Genomic DNA, 22,643 nt, shown 5'->3' with positions numbered 1-22,643 from the left:
ATCTGACACTGAAGATGATTGCAAATGTTTCAGCCTTGTCTTTGAGCCTCTGCTGTCAATGAGGATAAGGATGTTCTTAATGTCACCTCCTCCTATTTGCTCTTTAATTATTCACCCCCATTCACAGCTGGATACAATAGTACTGCTGAGCTTAGATGTAACCCATTGTTTGTGAAGCCACTATGTTTGACCGTTTAGTGCACACATTGTAGTACCTTGGGATGTGTAGAATTTTGGTCACGGTAAGGTCTCTCTAATGATAAGCCTGGCATGTTTCATTGCAATTTTGTTTGAATCAAGGATGGCCCTTGGCTTGATATTCATGATAAAGTCCAGCCAGGTCCCGAAGAACGAAGTACAATTCTGTTTTTGCTGCCCCCTGGATGTCCAATTTTGACCTTCTATATCTGTCCCTTTCCAGCTACAATACTATTTACTCTTATATTAAAACTTGTGCTTGAGTCCATATATTTTCGTATATGTACAATTTAATTTCTAGTTCATACAATTTTCATCTGATTATATATATCCACGTTTTTCCCTTGTCACCTTAGTAATTGTGATTGTGTGTTTCATTTACCAGAATACTTTTTATTTTAAATACATTGCGGTAGATTGGCATTGAATGGGCTGGGGGCCTGCAGGAGGTGTGGAATGCAGTGCAGTCTGTCAGTGGTTGGATTTTCTCTGGAATTAGAAAACTCTTTCTACTCTTTCCTCTTTGTATTGGCGTAAAAAACCCTATCTGTTCCTCAGCAGACTCACAAGGGCACTTTATGAACTGCTGGTTAAGCTTGAGTTTATTTTACTAACTGAATTCAGGATGTAGATTGATCAATCTGACTGCATGTCCTAAAATCGAGGTTAGGCACACATGATTACTTTTCAGCTACCGGGTAACTTGTAACAAGTTCCCTTCACCCACTTCTGAGTTTTATCTTTCCTCATCCAGTAAAACCATAGTATTCCAGTTATCCTTATTTTCTGAGCCCTTCATAACTCTTAAACTCTGCCTCTGTATCATTCTCCAGCCCTCCAAGACGTCTTTGATGATCCAATCGTGGCTTTATGCATATCCCTGATTTTAATCATTGTACCGTTGATGGTGATGTCTTCCAAACCCAAGGCCTAGAGTTTGTCATCCTCTTGTCACCCTCAGTGCCTCATTTAAGATGTCTTTTAAAATCCCTCTCCTTGATCGAGCATTGGGGATCATCTGTTCTCTTATCTGGCCAGCAGAGTGGCAAAGTTAGCATGTTTCTGCCTCGTAGCTTTCGCAGTGGGGATTCAATCTTAACGTCTGGTGCTGACTGTGTGGAGTTTGCATGTTCAGCCGATCGTGTGGACATTCCTCCAGGTCCTCTGGTTTCTTCCCACATTCCAAAAGTGTGGATAGGTAGATTAACTGGCCAAAGTAAATTCCCCCTGGTGTACATGGTGTAAGTGCGAGAATGTGAGAGTAATTGATGGAATGTAGGGAAGGTTGCGGGAACAAAATGGGCTTTCTCAATGAGCTAGCATAGATTTGATGGGTCTGATGACTTCCTCCTATGTTCTAGTAAAAGACGGAGGTATCTCCATACTTTGCTATCATACTTTGTTCAATAGTGCTCCCGTGCATGCCTTATGTTGATTTTTCCTATATTTAACAGCACTGCGGAAGTATTATTGTTAATGAGTAACATAACTATGAGCTGGAAGGTGTAATAACCATAGACAAATCTACATAGGCAGTTACTGGCATAAACATGAAAATGTAAATTTATAATTAAAGTGTAAAAAAGAACAGAAAATATGGCTGTAAAATGTGGCCCAAGTATCTCACATTAGTAACTCCACCTGATGACCACTTGTTTTTCTGGAACACCCTGGGCAGTCCCACAGAAGATCGACATAAATAAACATTACAATGGTTTATTGTTAATCACTCTAATAGTCTAATCGGAGGAAAAGGAAAAGGGTGGAGTACTTCTCAGTAACACATTCACCACAGACTGGCACTGGGGAGTGTACACTGTCTGCTCTGACAGATTACAATTACAAAAAAAATCTGTTGCTTTCTTTACAAAATATCAAAAATATCTTCTTTGTAAAGTTTTCTTTTAAAATTACTTTGCAAAATATTAGAACCCAGCAAACCTATTTGAGATAGAGACTCTAGTATGCCCTGAGCAACAGTGGTTAAAATGTAGTGAAGTTAAGGTATTTAAGGTGGTTGACAATGGATGCACTGGAAAGTAGTAGAATACCTTCAGCAGTTGACACCCTGCTGCATTCATCGCTTACCTTGGGTGCAGGTGATTGTAACATTTTATAATTATACACATATAATTACACATAACCTGAAGAATCATGAACAATCTCTCAGCATCTAGTCTTATCTATTCTTGTTAGAGCTTTGTGGGCTTCAATGGGATTAATTGTCATTCTTCAACATTCCAATGTATATAGGCCCAGTTGAGCCAATTCTCTTGAAACATCCCTTTTGTTTCACGAATCAGTCTAATAAACTTTGTCGCTCCACCTCTAAAGCAAGAATATCTCCAGATAAGCAGCGTTAGCAGCATACTTGAAGGTCCTCAATAAGGTCTTGTACACTTTCAATAAGACATCCTTGGTCCTGTAGTCAAATACTTTTGCATAAAGGCCAAGCATTAATGTACGGCACATAGTGCAAAGATCATTTAAATGTTTAATTTCAACAACTGGCCTACATGTCTTGTTTCACACCTCCCAATCTATAACCATTCAGATAATAATCTGTCTTTATGTTTTTAGAACCAAAGTGGATAACCGCACATATAGCCGCATTGAACTGTATCTAATTTGGTTTTGCCTTATTATTGGGGTCTCTTCACAACTCACAAACCTCCCTAATCTCCCCCCCCTTCCCCCTCTACTCCCAGCATTTTATCATCTGTACACTAAGATGGTATATTTAGTTCTCTCATCCATATCATTGATATATTTGAGATCAACTGGGGCCCAAGCACCGAATGTTGCAACATCCACAATCACTAACTTCCATCTGAAAAAAAGTCCCGTTTATTGCTACCCTACATTTCCAGTCAGTCAACCAATTCTCAATGGATGTCAGTATATGTTCCCAACCCATCTGCATTTATTTGGCTACTAACCTCTTATGTTTGAAATTATCATAAAGCCTTCAGAATGTCCAAATACACCACATCCATGTATTCCTCAGAAATAAACATAATTTCTCATCTGTAAAAACTTTCCGACTTTGTCCAACCCCTTTAATGTTTCCAGTGTGTTTTATTACATAGAACAAACATACATAGAACAGTATAGTACAGGATTATGGCTTTTGGTCCATAATATCTGCCAAACATGATACCATGTTAAACTAATTTTGTTCCAAAGTAATTTTCTTTAGTACTCTGGGAAGTAGATTATCAGGCCCTGAGGATTTGTTAGCCTTTAACTCCATTAATTTCCCCAGCACTATTTCTTTTCTAAGACTGATATCCTCCATTTTCTTCCATTCACCCAACCCCTGGTCTCTAAACAGCAAACAGTAGAAAGATCATTTAAATGTTTGATTTCAACAACAGGCGTACAGGAAGGTTAATGAGTGTCCTCCTTTATGATGAGAGAATTCAGATGTGTGTTTAATTATCCTAGCATTTCTTAGTTCCCCAATTCTTTTTTTCTTTCTGACAGTAGAGGACCTACATTTTTCTTTGCTAACCTTTGCTCTTTGCATATATTTAAAAGCTCAATTATTAATTTATGCGAAGTTTGTATATTCTCTACAAGAATGTAGTTGATACTAAATTCTTCCCTTCTTTATCAATCTTTTTGCCTTCCTTAATTCTAAATTGCTTCCATTCTCCAGGCCTGCTGCTCCTTGTGGCAATGTTTTAATGTCTCATCTTTAGATCTACGGTAATCCCTCATTTCCTTTGTAATCCAAGTTTGAGCCATTTTTCCTGATTTATTTTTATGCAGACATGTGGGAGTAATTATTGTTGTTCATGGACAATGAGGACATGAGTGGATGAACCGTGAGGTACATTTCCAGGTGAAGGCTATGACCGCTGCATACAAGTCAAACGATCCCGAGCAGTAAGGGAAAGCTTGCTACGATCTTCGCAAGGCCATCAGGGATGTCAAGAGACAATACCGGTGCAAACTTGAGTTCTAGTATAATAATTCGGACACCCGCAGACTGTCCAAGGCCTGAATACTATAACTGGTTGCAAAGGGAAGTCAGGCAGCATTGCTGGTGATAGTGTGACCCTCCCTGATGAACCTAATGCATTCTATGCATTCTTTGAGCAGGAGGCCAACTGGGCAATGACATCCATCCCATCGGACCCAAGTGGGTTTTTTTTCCAGGATCGTTGCTGTAGAAGTTAGATCAGCTTTCCTGAGGGTGAACCCACAGAAGGCAAGTGGCTCAGACAGTGTTCCCGGCCAAGTCTTTAGAAATTGCGGACCAACTAGCGGGAATGTTCATAGACATCTTTAATCTCTCCCTATTCCGTGCTGAGATACCCACCTGCTTAAAGAAGACCACTATCATCCCGGTACCAAAGAAGAGCAAGAACTCATGCCTTAATGAGTTCCGTCCAGTGACATCCCCCATCATGAAGTGCTTTGAGAAGCTGGTTATGGCACACATTAAATTCCATCTCCTAAGGAACCTTGATCTACAGCAGTTCGTCTACCTTCACAGCAGGTCCACAACTGAAACTATCACCCTGACCCTACACTCATCCCTGGATCGCACTAGGGTATGAACGACACCTACATCAGACTCCTTTTCATAGACTACAGCTTAGCTTTCAATACCATGATCCCATCCAAGCTCATCTTCAAACTCGTAGAACTTGAGGTCAGCACTCAACTCTGCAACTGGATCCTCGACCTCTTGACCAACAGACCACAATCAGTGAGGATAGGTGACAATTCATCCTCCACGATAATTCTCAACACTGGTGCTCCACAAGGATGTGTCTCAGCTTCCTTCTCTACTCCTTACACACTCATGACTGTGAGGCCAAATACCAATCCAACACAATTTTAAAAATCTGCAGACAGCACCGCCATACTGAGCCGAATATCAAATAACGACGAGACAGAGTACATGGAAGAGATTAAGAACCTCATAACCTGGTGCCAAAACAACAAACCTCTACGTCAATGACAGCAAGACAAATGAGACAATGATGGACTTCAGGAAGCGAAGCAACATACATACCCCAGTAGACATTGATGGTGCCGAAGTAGGGATGGTTAAAAGCATCAGGTTCTTAGGAATAAATATCACCAGCAATTTATCCTGGACAGCCACATCAAAGCATTTCCAAGAAAGCACACCAATGATTCCTTAGAAGGCTTAGGGAGTTCGGCATGTCCCCAACAACCCTCAACAATTTCTCCAAGATGTCTTGGACCTTGGAACCTGAGAGGCAACACTATCCTGGAGTCCCGATTGCAACCATAGAATCTCTTGTCTGTTCCCGCTGACTATTGAGTCTCCTACCACTAACTTCATCCTTTCCTGCTGAGCATCAGAGCCTGTCTTAGTGCCATAGACCTGACTACTACTGCTCTCCCCGACCGATCATCCCCACCAACAGTATTCAAAAGGGTATACTTGGTTTAGAGGGGATTGGCCACAAAGGATTCCTGCACGCTCTGCCTACTACCTTTCCGAGTGGGCACCCGTCTCATTTCTGCCAGTACCTGAGGTGTGACCACCTAAATATAACTCCTATCTACCAGTTGCTCAGACTCCGAAGTTGTTCAGCTGCTATTCCAGTTCCCCCACACAGTCATTCAGGAGCTTTTCTGGATTCACTTCCAACAGCTGTAGTCCTCAGGGAGACGGGAATTTTTTCTGTCTTCCCACATCCTGCAGGAGGAGCATAGTACTTCCCACAGTACTCTAACTACCATCCTCACTGCACTAAGACCAAAGAAGAGTTACAAAAATACTTACATTGAGGCATCGCTCTCTGCTCAGCCTTCAGGAGTCTATCGAGCCAACACTTGCCCTCAAACACAGCAATTGTACCTCTAAGTAGCCTCTCTCAAAACGCCCGCTCCTCTTGTAACTTTCAAAAGCTTTTGACTTTTCATGAAGAGTGTCTGTGGAGGACTTTTAGGCTTGGCAGCCTGTAGAAATTCAAACAGGTCATGATCGTCATCAGATTGCTGCCAGGCTAACTGCATCACAACTTCAATGTTATTTCTAAAACCTTGCTGCGATAATGCAGCTTGCCCCAAAAGGTTTTTCTGCTGGAATGAATTCAGTCTACAGAATAATTGGTCATCTGTTCAAGTCAAGTCAAGTTTATTCTCAGATGTACCAGGAAGGTGAGATACAGGTACAAAGAAAATCTTGCAGCACCATCATCGCAGGTACATAGATTCAAACAACACACAAAAAGCTACACATCAATTACACACAAATCATACAGAAATTCAAGACAGTGAAATGAAAAAGACTGTACAAAAACAAGACATGAATGCAAAACACAAGTAGATAGCAAGTCCATGCAAGGGATATCCGTAGTATTGTGTTGCCGAAGTAGGATTAAAGTTATGCAGGCCAGTTGAAGAATCTGCTAGTTGTTCGCAGGTAGCTGTTCCTGAACCTGGTGATGTATGACTTCAGGTTTCTGTACACCCTGTCCAATGGTAGCAGTGAGAAGAGGGTGGACATCCTTGATGATAGATATGCCTTATTGAGGCAGCACCTCACGTAGATGATTCGAAGGTGAAGATGGATGTGGCCTGCCATTCTGCAGCCTCTTGCATTCCTGTGCGTTGGAATTGCCATACCAGGCCATGTAATCAATCATCTGTAGAATATTGTTAGAGTATCCGGTGACTAATCTCTTTACATTTCGAAGGGGGTGGAGGCGCTAGACACATTCATGATTACACCGATGTGCTGGGTCTGGGTGTTAACATCCAAAATATTAACACTGAAAATTTTGAAGTTGCTAACTCTCTCCAGCTTTGACGTACCAGTGAAAGCTGGTAGTAGTCTTTCGATGCCCCCTTTCTAAAGTCAACAACTAGTTCCTTGGTTTTATAAACGTGGAGTGAGAGGTTGTTGTAGTGGTACCACTCAACCAGGCATACTATCTCTTTCCTGTATGCTGACTTATCACTACCTGTGATGCGGATGATTGGTATATGGCACTGGACCTGTGTCTCAGCCCGGTCATGGGTGTAAAGAGAGTAGAGCAGGGGGCTAATCACACAGCCTTGAGATATACCTGCATTGGTGTTCAGGGAGAAGGACTGTTGTTACCGATTTGCATTGGTTGAGAGAGTCATGGATCAAGTTGCAATGGGAGATACATAGGCCTAGACCTTGGAGCTTGGTGATGATTTTGGAGGGGATGATAGTGTTGAATGCCGAGTTGTAGCCAATGAATAGCAGCCTATTATTCCGATTATTCCAATGATCCAGAATATAGTGGATGCCAGAAGGATGGCATCTGGTGTTGACCTGTTGTGGCAATAGGCAACTTGAAATTGTAACAGCTCATTTCTCGGGCAGAAGTTGATTTGCACCATAATCAACTTCTCAAAGCACTTCATTACAATGGACGTGGGTCTGCCGGAAGGTAGTCACTGAGGCAGGTCACCATGCTGTTCTTGAGCAACCTCTGACTGCAAAAGCAAGACGTTTAATCCTGTAACCTCCATTCAAGAACTGAAGTCGCCCCAATTTCAGTCACCAAGATGCAGTATAGATGTCAGCATCTGTGAGCGTTCTGAAGTTGAACAAGGAACTGCAGGTCCATCTTTGACTTCATTAGCCATCTCAGACCCCACACAACTGGAGCAGTAACAAGTCATTCTCACTCCCAAAGGTGTACTCAAGGAGAGGACTGCAAAAATTACTGCTTCAATTGATGAAGCATCTTTAATATAGCAAAACTGTCCCAAGTTGCTTCACTGTGCCATTATTAGTTTGGATGTATACATCCCTTGCCCCATCCAGAGATGAGGGTGTATGACCAAACTCTTGATCAAAGAGTAGATTTGAACAAGGGTCTTAACTTAAGAAAGGGAGGTATAGTTTAGACATTTCAGAGCTGAAGGTGCTGATCCAAATAACAAAAGGACAACATTTAAGGGCAAAAAGTGATTAGATCCTTTAAGATGATAACATTTGCAAAATTAGGAGCAGGCAGTGATGGCACTGGTCAAACGTGGAGAAAAACTCGCATGTTGGGCATACACATAGGCTTCAGTCCCAAGTCCCTTTTCCTTTTTAAGTGAAAATGGATATTTTGCATTATTCCTATTTTAATTTTAGTTTAGTTTAGTGTAGAGATATTGCGTGGAAACAGGCCCTTCGGAAGGGCCCACCAAGACCAAGCCAACAGACGATCACTCGTACACTGATTCTATGTTATCCCAGTTTGCATACTACACCCAAGGGACAATTTACAGAAACCAATTAATCTGCAGACCTGCACGTCTGTGGAATGTGGGAGGAAACCGGAGCAGCTGGAGAAAACCCACGCGGTCACAGAAATAACATAAAACTCCGTATAGAAAGCACCCGCAGTCAAGATCGAATCTGGGTCTCTTGCGCTGTAAGGCAAAAAAAAACACTGTTCCACCGCCCTTATTCATCTTATCTTGTAGATCCTATTGTTTCTGAAATAAAAGCAGTTTATTTTAATTGAAGGCTTTTTAATCAAAGTATTTGTTTGCATTTTATAATATCAGGCACAATATTTGATATTTCTTTAGAAGAAAAGAGATGCATCTTCATTTCACCCGAGAATTTGTGTTTGAGTTTCTGCAATTTATTCCCTGGATTGAAGTAATCAAATTTATTTACCAAATACATCTCTTCCAACTTATTTCCCATGGATGAAGATTTATGTACAACATATATACATGGAATTTACAGATGAATTGTACGCCCTTTAGGAATACAATCATGATGTTTTTATATTACAATGCATGCACTCCCCCATCCCACTGGAATGCTCTGTTTTCCTAGTGTACCATTGTAGAAGAATGTAAAAAATAAACTCAAGATGCTGAGTTGAGAAAAAACTTTTCAACAGCAAGCATTTTTCCAGTTATTATTTGCTCATGGTATTACGCTGAAGTTCAGACATAATACTGGGAAAGTTACTGTCCTGGATGTCTGCTCTTGGCAACCTTTTCCTGCTAGTAATTGTTTTCCCATGCTTTTTGTTTCTGTTTTTTGTCTGCATTTGGCTCTTAAATCTGGTTAGCACAAAGTGAAAGCTGAATGTTGTATAGATGCCATTAAGCTGAGAAAAATGATGCAATTAAGCTGGAAAGGGTGCAGAGATTTACAAGGATGTGGCCAGGACTCAAGGGGCTGAGTGAGCTACAGGGGGAGATTGGGCATGCAAGATCTTTATTCCCAGGAACACAGGAAGCCAAGGGGGTGGTCCTACAAAGTTGTAGAAAATGATGAGGGGAATGGATGGGTGAATGAATGCACACTCTTTTTCCCATAGTAGAGAAATCAAGAACAAGATTGCTACGTTTAAGGTGAGACGGAAAAGATTTAAAAGGAACCTGAATGCAACTTTTTCACACTGAGGATGGTGAATAAATGGAATGAGGTGCAAAAGGGAGTAGCTTAAATGGGGCATCTTGGTCGGTATGAACGAGTTGGGCCAAAATGCATGTTTCCATGCTGTATGGCTCAATGTCTCTTGATTATTGATGGACAATATGTTCTGCAAAAGGAGAGCAGAATGGCAACGCAGTCCAATTCTATGATGTCAAAAAAAAAACACAAGTCCCAGCGTGTGTAATTCAGCTGTGCCAGTCACACATACGTTAAACTGTTATGTGTATGAAAAGTGTTGTCTTACTGGGCACATGTGACCTCAACAATCTATAATAAAAAGGAACTTGTCCTCACCCACAACAACTTCTCTTTTAACTCTTCTCACTTCCTCCAGGTTAAAGATGTAGCAATGGGCATTTGCATGGGCCCCAGCAATGCCTGCCTTTTTGTTGGTTATGTTGAACAGCCCTTATTCCAGGAATACGGTGGTCCTATCCCCCAAACCATTCTCTGCTACATGTACAACTGTATCAAAGGCAACTCCTGTCCCCGTGCAGAATTCATGGACTTCATTAACTTCACCACTAAATTCCACCCTGCCCTCAAATTCACCTTGACTCTCCCTGACACCTCCCTCCCCTTTATAGAGTCATGGAGTCACACAAACTCCCTACAGACAGCAACCGTGGTCAGGATCAAACCCGGGTCTCTGGTACTGTAAGGCACCAGTTCTACTGCTGCCCCACTCTGCCACCCCAGTTCTGCTCTCACTGCCCCTTGACCCAATAAGGACAGTTCCCCTGGTCCTCTCCTCACACCCCACCAGCCTCCGAATGCAACACATCATCCTCCGACACCTCCAACGTGATTGTACCGATAATCACATCTTCCCATCTCCACCCCTTTCCGTCTTCCGCAGAGACTGCTCCCTTTGCGACTCCTTGATTCACTCACCCCTTCCCACCCAAACCACCCCCTCCCAGGTACATTCCCCTGCCACCACAGGAGATGCAACACCTGTCCCTATGCCTCCTCCTGACAGTCCTTCCAGGTGAAAGAGAGATTCACGTGCACCTCCTCGAACCTCATCTACTGCATCCGGAGCTCCCAATGTGGGCTCCTATACATCGGGGAGACCAAACGTAGACCCAGCGACTGTTTAGCTGAACATTCGGTCGGTCAAGGCCTACTGCATCTGCCAGTTGCCAACTAGTCCTACGGCCTCTCCCGGTTGCTAACCATTTCAACTCCCCTTCCCTTTCCCCGACTCACCTCCCTTTCCTGGGCCTCCGCCATTTCCAGAGTGAGGACACATGCAAGCTGGAGGAACAACTCCCCCCCCTCTTCTTCCTCCATTAAAAGGCGGTTATCCAATTCCACAATTTGCAACGAAGTATCCCTCTTTGGGATCACATTATCCCTAGCCTACAAATGGCATATCAGGGAACCACCCTGCTTGAGGTCATCTCTTTCCGGCCCTGATTTGTCCTGGTCTTTTCTTGCTTCCAGGTCCTCCCCTTACAATCAGTCTGACGAGGGATCCCGACACGAAACGTCACCTATTCATTTTCTCCGGAGATGCTGCCTGACCCGCTGAAATACTCCAGCAATTGCCTCTATCTTTGTTAAAATGATAGACACATAATAACAACAAAAGCTGCATTCTTCCTTAAGGCTTTGCCCTGGATTTTAAAATTGAAGTTGCGGTGAAATTGTCAGCATTCGCTTTCTATTGCACAGTGAAACTGAAAGAAAACAAGATTTTGTGCCTTCAAAAGTAAATCCTGATGGTCTTGGCAGTGTTCAAGGATGAGAAGTCAATGTAGGCTCGAGGACTATGCCGAGTAGACAGTGTAATAGAGGGAGGATGCAGCGTGACGGTGGACAGGGACAGGGGCAGGAAGCTTGGACGGAAGATAATAAGACCTGCAAATCATGTTTTCCGTTCCTTAGATTACATTAGTTTAGTTTATTATTGCCATGTGTACCAAGGTACAGTGAAAAGCTTTTTTTGTTGTGTGCAGTCAATGAAAGGACTATATATGATTACAAAATGCTGTAGTAACTCAGCGGAACAGGCAGCATCTCTGGAGAGAAAGAATGGGTGATGTTTCGGGTCAAGACCCTTCTTCAGACTCCTCTGAATCTGCAGTTCTCTCCTGCACATATATGATTACAATCCAGGCATCCACATTGTACTGATAGAGGATAAAAGGAATAATGTTTGATGATAATAAATCGGATTAAAAACATTTCAAAGGTGAGATGGGACGTTGGGACCTCAGTCTAGCTGTTGAGAGAACAGTTCAGTTGTCTGATAACAACTGGGAAGAAACTGTCCCTGAATCTGGAGGTGTAAATGTTCAAACTTGCCTGATGAGAGAGGGGAAAGGAGGGAGTGACGAGGGTGGGCCTGGTCCTTGATTATGCTGGTGGCCTTGCCAAGGCAGCGTGAAGTGTAGATGGAGTCCATGGACGGGAGGTTGTTTTGCATGATGGTCTGGGCTACGTCCACAACTCTGCAATTTCTTGCAGTCCTGGATGGAGCTGTTCCCAAATCAGGCAGTGATGCATCCTGATAAAATGCTTTCTACAGTGCATCTGTAGAAGTTGTTGCGGGTTGTTCGGGACATGCTGAACTTCCTAAGCCTACTAAGGAAGTAGAGACGTTGATGTGCTTTCTTGGCCATTGCTCCGATGTGGCTGGTCCAGTACAAATTGTTGCTGATCTTTATCTCAAAGAAGCCTTCAACCATCTCTACTTCCACATAATCAATATTTCCCAAAGTGTGTGTAATGCTTCGCTTCCTGAAGTCAATCACAATATCCTTAAGGGCCTGTCCCATCAGCATGCGCCTGCATGCGGCGAGCGCGACCAAACCGGAAGCGGGGGCCGCGCGGAGGTCGAGTGATCCCCGTACAGGGCTGGTCCCATCAGCATGCGCCTGCATGCGGCGAGCGAAACCAAACCGGAAGCGGGGGCCGCGCGGAGGTCGAGTGAGTGACGTGAAGTTTGCACGTGTTGTACGGCGTTGAGACGCTGCGTACGGCGTCAAGATACTGCGCACGCCCGTCGAGGCGGTGCGTATGGCGTCGAGGCGGCGCGTATGGTGGTGAGGCAGCTGCAGGCCAGCAGGCCATTGCCACGCGGAATTTTTGAACATGGTCAGTTTTTCGGACCCGCGCGATGTCGGGACCAGCTCCGCATAACTCCATACAGCTCCGGCGATCGAAGTGGGACGGGCCCCGCGAGGCCGTACGGCTCAAGCGACCGCATTAGGTCGCGCTTGCCGCATGGAGTCGCATGCTCGTGGGACAGGCCCTTAAGTCTTGCTGACATTGAGGAAGAGATTGTTTTGGCACCACGTTACGAGTGTCTCAATCTCCTTCCTGTACACCTGTCATTATTATTTGATATCCAGCCCACTATGGAAGCGGTATATTGAGTTGGGCAGGTATTTGGCTGCAGAGTTATGAATGTATAAAGAATACAGTATGGGGCTGAGAACAAAACCTTGTACGGCATCAGTGTTGAGGATGATTTCAATCAATCAATCAATCAATCAATCAACCTTTATTGTCATCTTGCAAGCAACAGTTGTACAGTGCAAAATGAAAAGACGTTTCCCAGTGAATAGCGGAGCATCGCACATGAAATTTAAAACATTTCACACATAATAACAGTAAAAACAATCCAGTCCCTGATGGAACAGTATAAATAGTTAAAAGCAGGTAAAAACACAATGTTAAAATACAATAAACCAATCATAAATTTGTTACCTATCCTCACTGATTGTGATCTTTTGATCAAGAAATGGAGGGTCCAGTTGCAGAGGGTAGTGCTGACCCAAGTTCCACGAGTTTGGATGTGTAGGAAGGAGCTGCAATGCTGGTTTATACTAAAGAGAGACTCAGCAGCTCAGGCAGCATCTCTGGAGAAAAGGAATGTGACGTTTTGGGCAGAAACCCTTTCCGAACCAAAACATTACCTGTTCCTTTTCTCCAGAGATACTGTTTGACCTGCTGCATTACTCCAGCATTTTGTGTATATCCACAAGTTTGGAGATGAGATTCGTTGGGTAATGGTATTGAAAGCAGAGCTAGTCTATGGATAAGAGTTTCACATAGGTATCCTTATCCTGGTGTTCCAGGGATGAGTGTAGGGCCAGGAAGATGGCATCAGCCATGGACCTGGTGTGGCGGTAGGTGAGCTGCAGTGGACCAAGATTACTTGGTCAGTTGGATTTAATGTGTGCCATAACCAGCGTCTCGAAGCGCTTCATGATGGTGATGTCATGGCTACAGGATGGTAGTCGTTAAGGCATGAGATCTTGACTTTCTTTGGCACCGGAATGATAATGGTCTTCTTGAAGGAGGTGGGTATGTCAGAATGGAGTAGGGAGAGATTAAAGATGTCCGTAAACATTCCACTAGTTGCTCCGCGCAGTTCCTAAGGACACGCCCAGGGACTCCTTCCGGGCAGTTGCTTTCTGTGGTTTCATTCTCAGGAAGGCCAATCCAACCTCTGCAACAGCGACCCTGACAAAAAGGCACTCGTCTCAAGGCCTCCATTAAAATTTTTTAAGAAGGAACTGCCGATGCTGGAAAATCAAAGGTAGACAAAAATGCTGGAGGAACTCAGCGGGTGCAGCAGCATCTATGGAGCGAAGGAAATAGGCAACGTTTCGGGCCAAAACCCTTCTTCAGACAGAAATTGTAGTCTTATACCCTGAGCAGCTACCTGCTAACTACATCAGGCACCTTATAGCAGTGAAGCAACGGAGACCACAGAGACACAAACAGATAAAAGCAAAGGAGAGCAAGAGAATAAAGTTAAAAGGAAACGGAATAGGGAGGCAGAGAACAACTCGGAAACAGCATGGCAAGTAAGAGAATAAATATTTGGCCCAATTGATTGAGGACACAAAATAATCAACTCTGAGCCTATGATTGTTGAATCATTGTGGTTTGTAAACGTAAAGGATATCTTATGGTTTATGCTGTGGTTGGTTTGGTCTTTTATTTGTCGATCTAAGAAACAGCTGATTTGTACACTAATATGATTTTGCATAATTAATAACAGCTGATTTGTACACTAATATGATTTTGCATAATTAATAACAGCTGATTTGTACACATATGATTTTGCATTATTAATAACACATCCCAGCCAAGCTAAAGCAAGATGCTTCTTCATGAAAATAGCAAAGGATGAACTCAAGACCAAACTATTCAACCTTTCATTTAATTATAGTATAATGGTCCAAAACTGAAGATATGAATATTAGACTGTAAATTGTCAACTTTAATTGCAGGTGTAAGTTATGCCCCTGTCCTACTTAGGAAACCTGAACGGAAACCTCTGGAGACTTTGCGCCCCACCCAAGGTTTCCGTGCCGTTCCCGGAGGTTGCAGGTGGTTGCCGGAGGTTGCAGATAGTGGAAGCAGGTAGGGAGACTGACAAAAACCTCCGGGAAGCGCACGGAAACCTTGGGTGGGGCGCAAAGTCGCCAGAGGTTTCCGTTCAGGTTTCCTAAGTGGGACAGGGGCATTAGGGTCTGTTGAAGTGATAAAGCAATCAACCCAATTAAAATAAAAGCAATTGTTTGAAATAGCAAGGTTGAGTTGGATTTTTTAAATCATACATTGAGTACAACATTTCACAGAAGTGTTTATTCCTTAGACCTGGATTCTTACTGTGTGATAATGTATTGTGTGATAATGATTTTCATTCTGTTGATATGTTGCACAGGCTGAATATCATCCTTTCCAGAAGCCCCAGGAGCTAGTGGACTACTGCAGGAGCCAAGGAATAGTATTTGAAGGATATTGCCCTCTGGCCAAAGGCTTGGCTTTGTCACACCCCGATATCATCAAAAAGGCAGAGAAATACAAATGCACGCCTGCTCAAATCTGTATACGCTGGAGCATACAAGTAAGGCCAACTTCATGCTGTTACTTGGTACAGGTGCACAACCTTTTATCCGAAAGCCTTGGGACCAGACACTTGTCGGATTTCGGACATTTTCGGATTTCCGAATGGAAGATTTTTAGCGTAGATTAGGTAGGTAGCGCGGGCGGCTTGAAAAGTCTGGAGCAGCTGCCTCCTCCCCGGAGACCGGGAGAATCATTGCATAAATGTTAGTCAGTTAGTTTGGAGGGATTTTATGTGGTGGTGGTGGAGTAGGGGTGAAGGGGGAAACTTTAATTCTTAGTCCCCTACCTGGTCGGCGACTCCCAACCTCGCGGAGCTGGGAGCTCCGTCCGGCCGCGGGCTGCGCCGGTTGCAGCTCTGACCCCGGCAACTCTACCCCTGGCTGCGCGGCTCCAAATCCAGCGACGCCCCGCGAATGTTGGGTCGGCGGCCACAGCGCTCCGGAGCTTGCCGCACGGCGACCCGGTAAGGCATTGCCCGCTCCCCGCTGGTATCCCAGCGCTGCGACGCCGCCGACTCCCGACATTCGCGGAGCTGGGGCGTCCGGCCGCGGGCCGCGCTGGATTTGGAGCGCCTCGCAGCCAGGGGTAGAGTTGCCGGGGTCGGAGCTACAACTGGCGCCGCCCGCAGCCCCACCGGCCACAGCGCTGCGGAGCTTACTGCACGGCGACCCGGTAAGGCATTGACCGCTCCCCGCCTCTCCGACCAGGTAGGGGACTAATAATTAAAGTTTACCCCTTCACCCCCCCCCTTCACATAAAAGACCTCCAAACTAACTGACTAACATTTAAGCAACGATTTACAGATGTTTAAGCGTCTCCCGGTCTCCGGGGAGGAGGCAGCCGCTACAGTAGTACAGACCTGGGTTGACCGTGGGTCGTTTCGGGTCAAGTTTGGCGCCAAACGCGAACTTTGGTGCGCAGATGACATCTGGAAAAAATGGCCGGTTTTCGGAGTTTTTCGGTTTCCGGAACACCGGATAAAAGGTTGTGCACCTGTATAAACATTTATATGATTTGTGGCCATTAACCTTTTTCAAGCTGATAGATAAAAATTTGCACTCTAATTGTGACTCAGAACTCATCAGTAGTTTTGATGGTAAGACATTCCAATTTTAAATGTTTCATTTTATTTAAGGTTAACTCGTTTATTGCCCGTTAAATTAAGTGGTCACAAAAAAAATACGGGAAACTGTCACAAGACGAGACACAGTCAATATTCATCTATATCAAGCTGGCTGCAGGTCACAGATGCGGGCTGATTGCCGACTGTTGATTACTTTCAAAGTATTGGGATTAGGATTGCGTACCTATTAAATTCTGGGATTTAAGTTCAAATCTACATAAAATGATAGCCTTATATTTATGCTGATTTTACAAAACAAACTAACTTTGGAAGGGCAGCCATAAAATGATGGGTGAGAGCTAAGGAAAGAGCTGGCTATAATTAATCCTAAATTGCCAGTTTCACTTTGAGCATCAGAAAAACAGGCAATAGGATGCTGAGCAACAGATTACTGTTACAGGTGAGATAGTTACATTTGTATTTCACTACAATATCTTTGCAATAATAACTAAGACTGAGTGCTCCAGTTTTTAAAACTTACACTACAACACTAACATCCGTCATTTTCACGATACAAAATTGAACTTAATATAAAGCCAAGGATCCTTTTGAAGGAAAATGCTCCAGAACTAATAAGGAAGATTACTTGAAGTTAAGTGTAGGAAGAAACCGCAGATGTTGATTTAAACCTAAGATAGACACAAAATGCGGAGTAGCTTAGTGGGACAGGGAGCATCTCTGGAATGAAGGAATGAGTGACGGAAGGAAATTTCCATTCCCACTGATGTTCTGATTTGATTACTTCATAACAGAAATAGTCATACTCACGTCGTCTTCATTGTTTTTGTATTAAGGAGTGGCCATATTCTTGCACTTTTAGTAGAATTTCATGGTAAGGGAGCTGAGCATGGCCCTATCTTCACTCCGGTGAACTTTGATTGGTGCAGGAAAATAAATATTACAGTACAAATTTTCTCAGAATTTTCTACAGATATTCACATAAATTGGGAATACTTTAGCATAGTTTCCTCATGTTTTAGGAATTTGATGTGGCGAACAGTGCAAAATCAAATATTCTATTTGGTATGAAGGAAAACACAGCAATTAATTGAGGAACGCAAATGATCTAATTTGAAATTTAACTTTTCAGATTGTTTTAAAGTAAGGTCATAAAATCATTACAGTAAAATATGTATTTCCTATGCATGCATATAGTCTGGCCACATAGAAATATCTCAGTGAATTGTACTCTATATCAAATGCAAATTTTCATTTTCAAATTAACATTTGAAGATTAAAGCTATGCATCAAATCTGACTATTTACTGTAAATGGTATTGGAATGGGCACCTCCAGGTGGTGAATTTTCATCATTTGATTTGTATTTTCAAACAGACCTGCTGTTTACAGCTACTGTGTATAGCCTGCTAACGCTTCTGCATGCAGCGTACTAGTCCTGAGCAGGAGCATACACGTGAATTTAAATTTGTTTAATTTGTGGGGGACAAGATTCAGAGTGACCACTTGCACGTGACCTAAACCTCACATATTTCTCTGACTATAATTGGAGGGGGAGCATGCCTCATTCTGCCCACCTCAAACTCCCTCAACCTTGCACGCCTTGCTGGCTCTGAAACAACGTCCATTTCTTTGATCCCTTAGAAGAATATTAAGAATTTACATTTCAATAAAACTGTTAACCATTTAAAAAAAATTCCACAAAATTCCATCTGAACCCATTATCATTGACTCTTATCTTATGTTAGTAGCTGGGAAAAGGGTTATTTAAATGAAAGCACTATTCCTTTCAAAACTGTTCACTGAGGATAGAGTTTAAAGTCAATATTTTTAAGTGATTAACTATTTTCCTTTGGCAATTAACTCTATTATTTTCTGATCAAGAATGGAATTGTCACCATTCCAAAATCTACAAAGAAGGAAAGAATTTGGGAAAATTGCCAGGTATGTTTTTTTTTCATGTTTTCTTCTTATTCCACATTAATTTTATATATGCTCCTGCAGCTTTCCCAAATTAAAGATTAATCTTTCCTACATCCTTGGGGATAAAGGCCCCTAACAATAAAAGAGCATCTCCTAATCAATGTTTAGTTGTTAATAGATTGTAGAAAGATCAATTGCTATTCAAGTAAGACCATTAATCACTGGCACATGGCATTAACATAGCATCGAGCCAGAATCATTGGGGAGGTGGGGGGGAAGTATCGTGACTATTCGCACAGTGAATTGAAACAAAATGAGTGAAGTTACTGACCGAAAGCATGAAAACCCTGACTGCAACATTCAGAGAAACAAGGATTTGCAGATGCTGGAATCGTAAGCAATCCACATAGCGCTGGGTTAACTCCAGCAGGTCACGCAGCATCTCTAGAGGCAACGTTTCGGGTCGGGACCCTTCTGCAGACTGATTATAGTAGGTGGGAGAAAGCTGGAAAAGTGGTGGGGGTAGGACAGAGCCTGGCAAGTGGCAGGTTAAATGGCTTTGCTTGGCAGATGCGTGGACAAAGGCTAGAGATTTAAAAAAGGAGACAAAAAGGTGTAAGATAACGAGAGAAGAGGAATGAAATGTGAAGCTAGAGGAAGGGATATACGTCCTTGTGCACATTAATTGAATCAAGCATACAATCAGATACAAAAGTAAATGCGCATGTCGCAGTGCTACCTTTTATTCACTATCTTTGCACCATTTTGTCTTCAGTACATTATATATCCACCACGTTATTTTATCAAGTCTTTGACACAATGCTTGCATGGAATCAACCAGATTCTGACAGTTTCCAAGGATCGCAAGACATTTCTGAGGATTGTGAGCCGTTATGGGCGTGTATCTGAGGAAGGTAGAAACAAAAAAAGTTGGAGTAATTCAGCGGGTCAGATAGCATCAGCTATGAGTCCCATCGGCAACTCAAAACCCACAGAATTGGAGTTGATGCAAGTCATCCACGATACTGTGATTGAAGAAGAATAGTAGTAATAGGGGGATGGATATTATTCACTTCAATCAAGAGTATGTCCCAAAGCATATGTATTCAAGAGAGAGTTAGATATAGCTTTTAGGGCTAATGGATTCAAAGGATATGGGGAGAAAGCGGAAACGGAGTACTGATTGGGGATGATCAGCCATGATCACATTGAATGGCGATGCTGGCTCGAAGGGCCGAATGGCCTACTCCTGCACCTATTGTCTATTTTTCTATGTCTATGTTTACCTACCTGGTGCCTGATTTAATGATAGTGCTGGAGAGGGATGGGAACGATCCAGGAAGGAGCAGTGTACACAGACATCAGAGTGTTCCAACAGTTGGGCTCAGAGCACGGGAAAGTGGTAAAGAAACAAACTTAAAAACTCCTTAGCTGGGAAAATAGTATCTTTAATAAGATGAATAAATTAAAGGCGTGAATAGAACTAAATAGGTAAGATCTAGTTGCCATTTTGAAATGTGATAGCAAAGTGACAAAGATTGGGAATGTAATAATTAACTTTAGGAAGAGATGGGCAAAATGGAAAAGAAAGTGGGTTAGCCATGATAACAAAACATGTGGCAAAGACAGTGGCAGGAATGACTCTTAATTAAACAAATCTAGAAGTGGAATTAAGAAATAGCAAGGGTCAAAAGCTATTGCTCAAAGTTGTATAGAGGCTCCCAAACAGTAGTGGTAATACAAAATGTAGTATAAATTAAGAAATTAGAGATGCATGTAACAACGGTAAAACAATGTTAACAGTGGATTTAAAACGACATAGTCAATAGTCAATAGTCAATAGTCTATTTATTTGTCATTTGGACCCCTGGAGGTCCAAATGAAATGCCGTTTCTGCAGCCATACATTACACACAAATAGACCCCAGACACAACACAATTACATTTTACATAAACATCCATCACATAGCTGTGATGGAAGGCCAAAAAAACTTATCTCTCCACTGCACTCTCCCCCCCCCCCAATGTCAGAGTCAAAGTCAAAGCCCCCGGCTGGCGATGGCGATTGTCCCGCGGCCATTAAAGCCACGCCGGGTGGTGCGAGGTCGCACACCGGGTCTTGGTGTTAGAGCCCCCGGCGTGCGCTCGCAGAGTCCCGCGGCCATTCCAGCCGCGCGGGGCAGTGATGTCAGGCCCCGCTCCAGGAGCTCTTCAACCCCGCAACTCGGGCGGGAGAAGTCGCCGTTGCAGGAGCCCCGAAAAGCGGTCTCCCTCCAGGGAGCCGCGGGCTCCTGGTGCCGCCGTCCGCAGACCCGCAGCAGCAGCCTCCCAATCTCCGGAGGTCGGGCAGCAGCAGCAGCAGCAGCAGCGGCAGCGCTCCTCCACCGCTCCACCCGCTCCGGTCTCGGCCAGCTCCGCGACGGTGAGGTGAGTCGGCACCTGAGTCCCCGGCTTCTCCCTGTTGGAGGCCGCTCCTCGTTGCGGCCTCAACGACAACCGAGACCCGACGAGAAAAGGTCGGGTCTCCAGTGCAGGGAGAGATTTAAAAGTTTCCCCCCCCCTCCCACCCCCACCCCCCCCCCCCCCACACACACACACACACACCCCAACATATAAAATAACAAAAACTACATTAAAACACAGACAAAAAATAATAAAAACGCGGACAGGCTGCAGAGGCCGCTGCTGACCAGAGTCGCGCCGCCTACCGTTATATATGGGTAAACCAAATGAGCAGTACTAATGTGTTCAATTAGTTAATTAACAGTTGCTTTACCATGTCGAGCACAGGCTATTTTAGATCCAGTCTTCTGTAATGAGAAAGGATTTATTTGTCAACCGGTAGTTAAGGGTTCTTTTGGGAATCGTGACTACTAGATTATATAGTCTATACTAGACTAAGTGGGACCCGTTGGGTCCCAGCATCACACGGGAGGGCTGGTCCCCCAAAGCAACATTCCACCTCTCCACCAATTCCGATATTGGTGGCCAGTGGGAGTGGGCTTTCTGCAGTGCTAGTATGGGTTTTGTGGGCTGAAGGGACTTGTTTCCAGAGGGCTAGTATGGACATTGTGGGCCGAATGGATTCTTGGGCTGGCGGCTCAGTCACTCAAGCCTGTTGTGCTGGCAACACTCACTCACGGCTGGTGGGCTGGCAGTTGACTCATGGCTATTCCTTGAAATTCCATTTCAAGCAGGGTGCAAGGCCACCAAATTCAAGTGCAGTTTCTTACCACTTCAAGCAGGGTGTAAGGCCACTAAAGACAGCGAGTCGCGTAACAAAGACAGTTTTCCTTGGACAGTTTTCCAATAAATAATCTTGTTTCGAATTATGGACAGTTTCCATAATATAGATTACTAAAAGTCTGATCTTGACCACTTCCTGTTGTTCTGCATATTGATTTTAGAAAAAATGTTGCCATTTACGGCTGTGATTTTTGGCCATATTACTCAGAATCCCCCTCCGCTGCGCAGGACAAGAGGATATTTCCCATCGATGAAAAATAAAAGAGTTATTACTGTTTAAAAAATGTTGAGATTCTCTCTCCTGAAGGCCACACCCCTTCCGGAGGGACTATAAAGTGTTGAGTGCGTCAGTCAGTCTCTGCAAGATGGGGGAAGCGAGAGGGCCACCTCTCTCAGTCTGAGCTGTGAATAACACTGAACACATGTCTACTAAACTGTGAGTGTTGTTTTGCTGACCTTGAGTGCCCTTAATGTGGTTTGAAAATGAAAATGGGGTTGGCTTGATAAAAGCACAGCAAATGGTTGGTGCTGGTTGGTTTGAACTAAAGCACAGCAAATGGCTGGTGGTGGTTGGTTTGAACTATAGCACAGCAAATGGTTGGTGGTGTTTGGATAGAAATAAAGCACAGCAAATGGTTGGTGGTGGTTGGTTTGATATAAAGCAACGATTAAAAGTCTTAAGTGTTTAAGAAGGAACTGCAGAAGATGGAAAATCGAAGGTACACAAAAAAGCTGGAGAAACTCAGCGGGTGCAGCAGTATCTATGGAGTCTAAACTTGACAACTTCCTGTTTGTACTGTATTAGTATGTCTTAGATAAAACGCTACCACTTATGGCTGTGATTTTTTGCCATCTTACTCAATCCCTCCCCGCTCATCAGGTGCAGAGAATTCTTC

General features: G+C 43.6%; 1 protein-coding gene across 2 annotated transcripts in view; it reads left to right on the top strand.

Moving 5' to 3' along the window:
- zgc:110366 (uncharacterized protein LOC550476 homolog) overlaps positions 1 to 22,643 on the top strand; it is a 108,805-nt gene that overhangs the window by 73,091 nt on the left and 13,071 nt on the right. For both annotated transcript variants that reach the window (XM_055642355.1, XM_055642356.1), the window contains exons 5-6: positions 15,315 to 15,497; positions 18,464 to 18,523. In XM_055642355.1, the coding sequence (XP_055498330.1) occupies positions 15,315 to 15,497; positions 18,464 to 18,523 (243 nt within the window). The remainder of the gene's footprint in view (positions 1 to 15,314; positions 15,498 to 18,463; positions 18,524 to 22,643) is intronic.

Source organism: Leucoraja erinacea, chromosome 10 (genome assembly GCF_028641065.1).
Source record: "Leucoraja erinacea ecotype New England chromosome 10, Leri_hhj_1, whole genome shotgun sequence".
Classification (NCBI taxonomy): domain Eukaryota; kingdom Metazoa; phylum Chordata; class Chondrichthyes; order Rajiformes; family Rajidae; genus Leucoraja; species Leucoraja erinaceus.
This window is presented reverse-complemented; position numbering and strand designations above follow the sequence as displayed.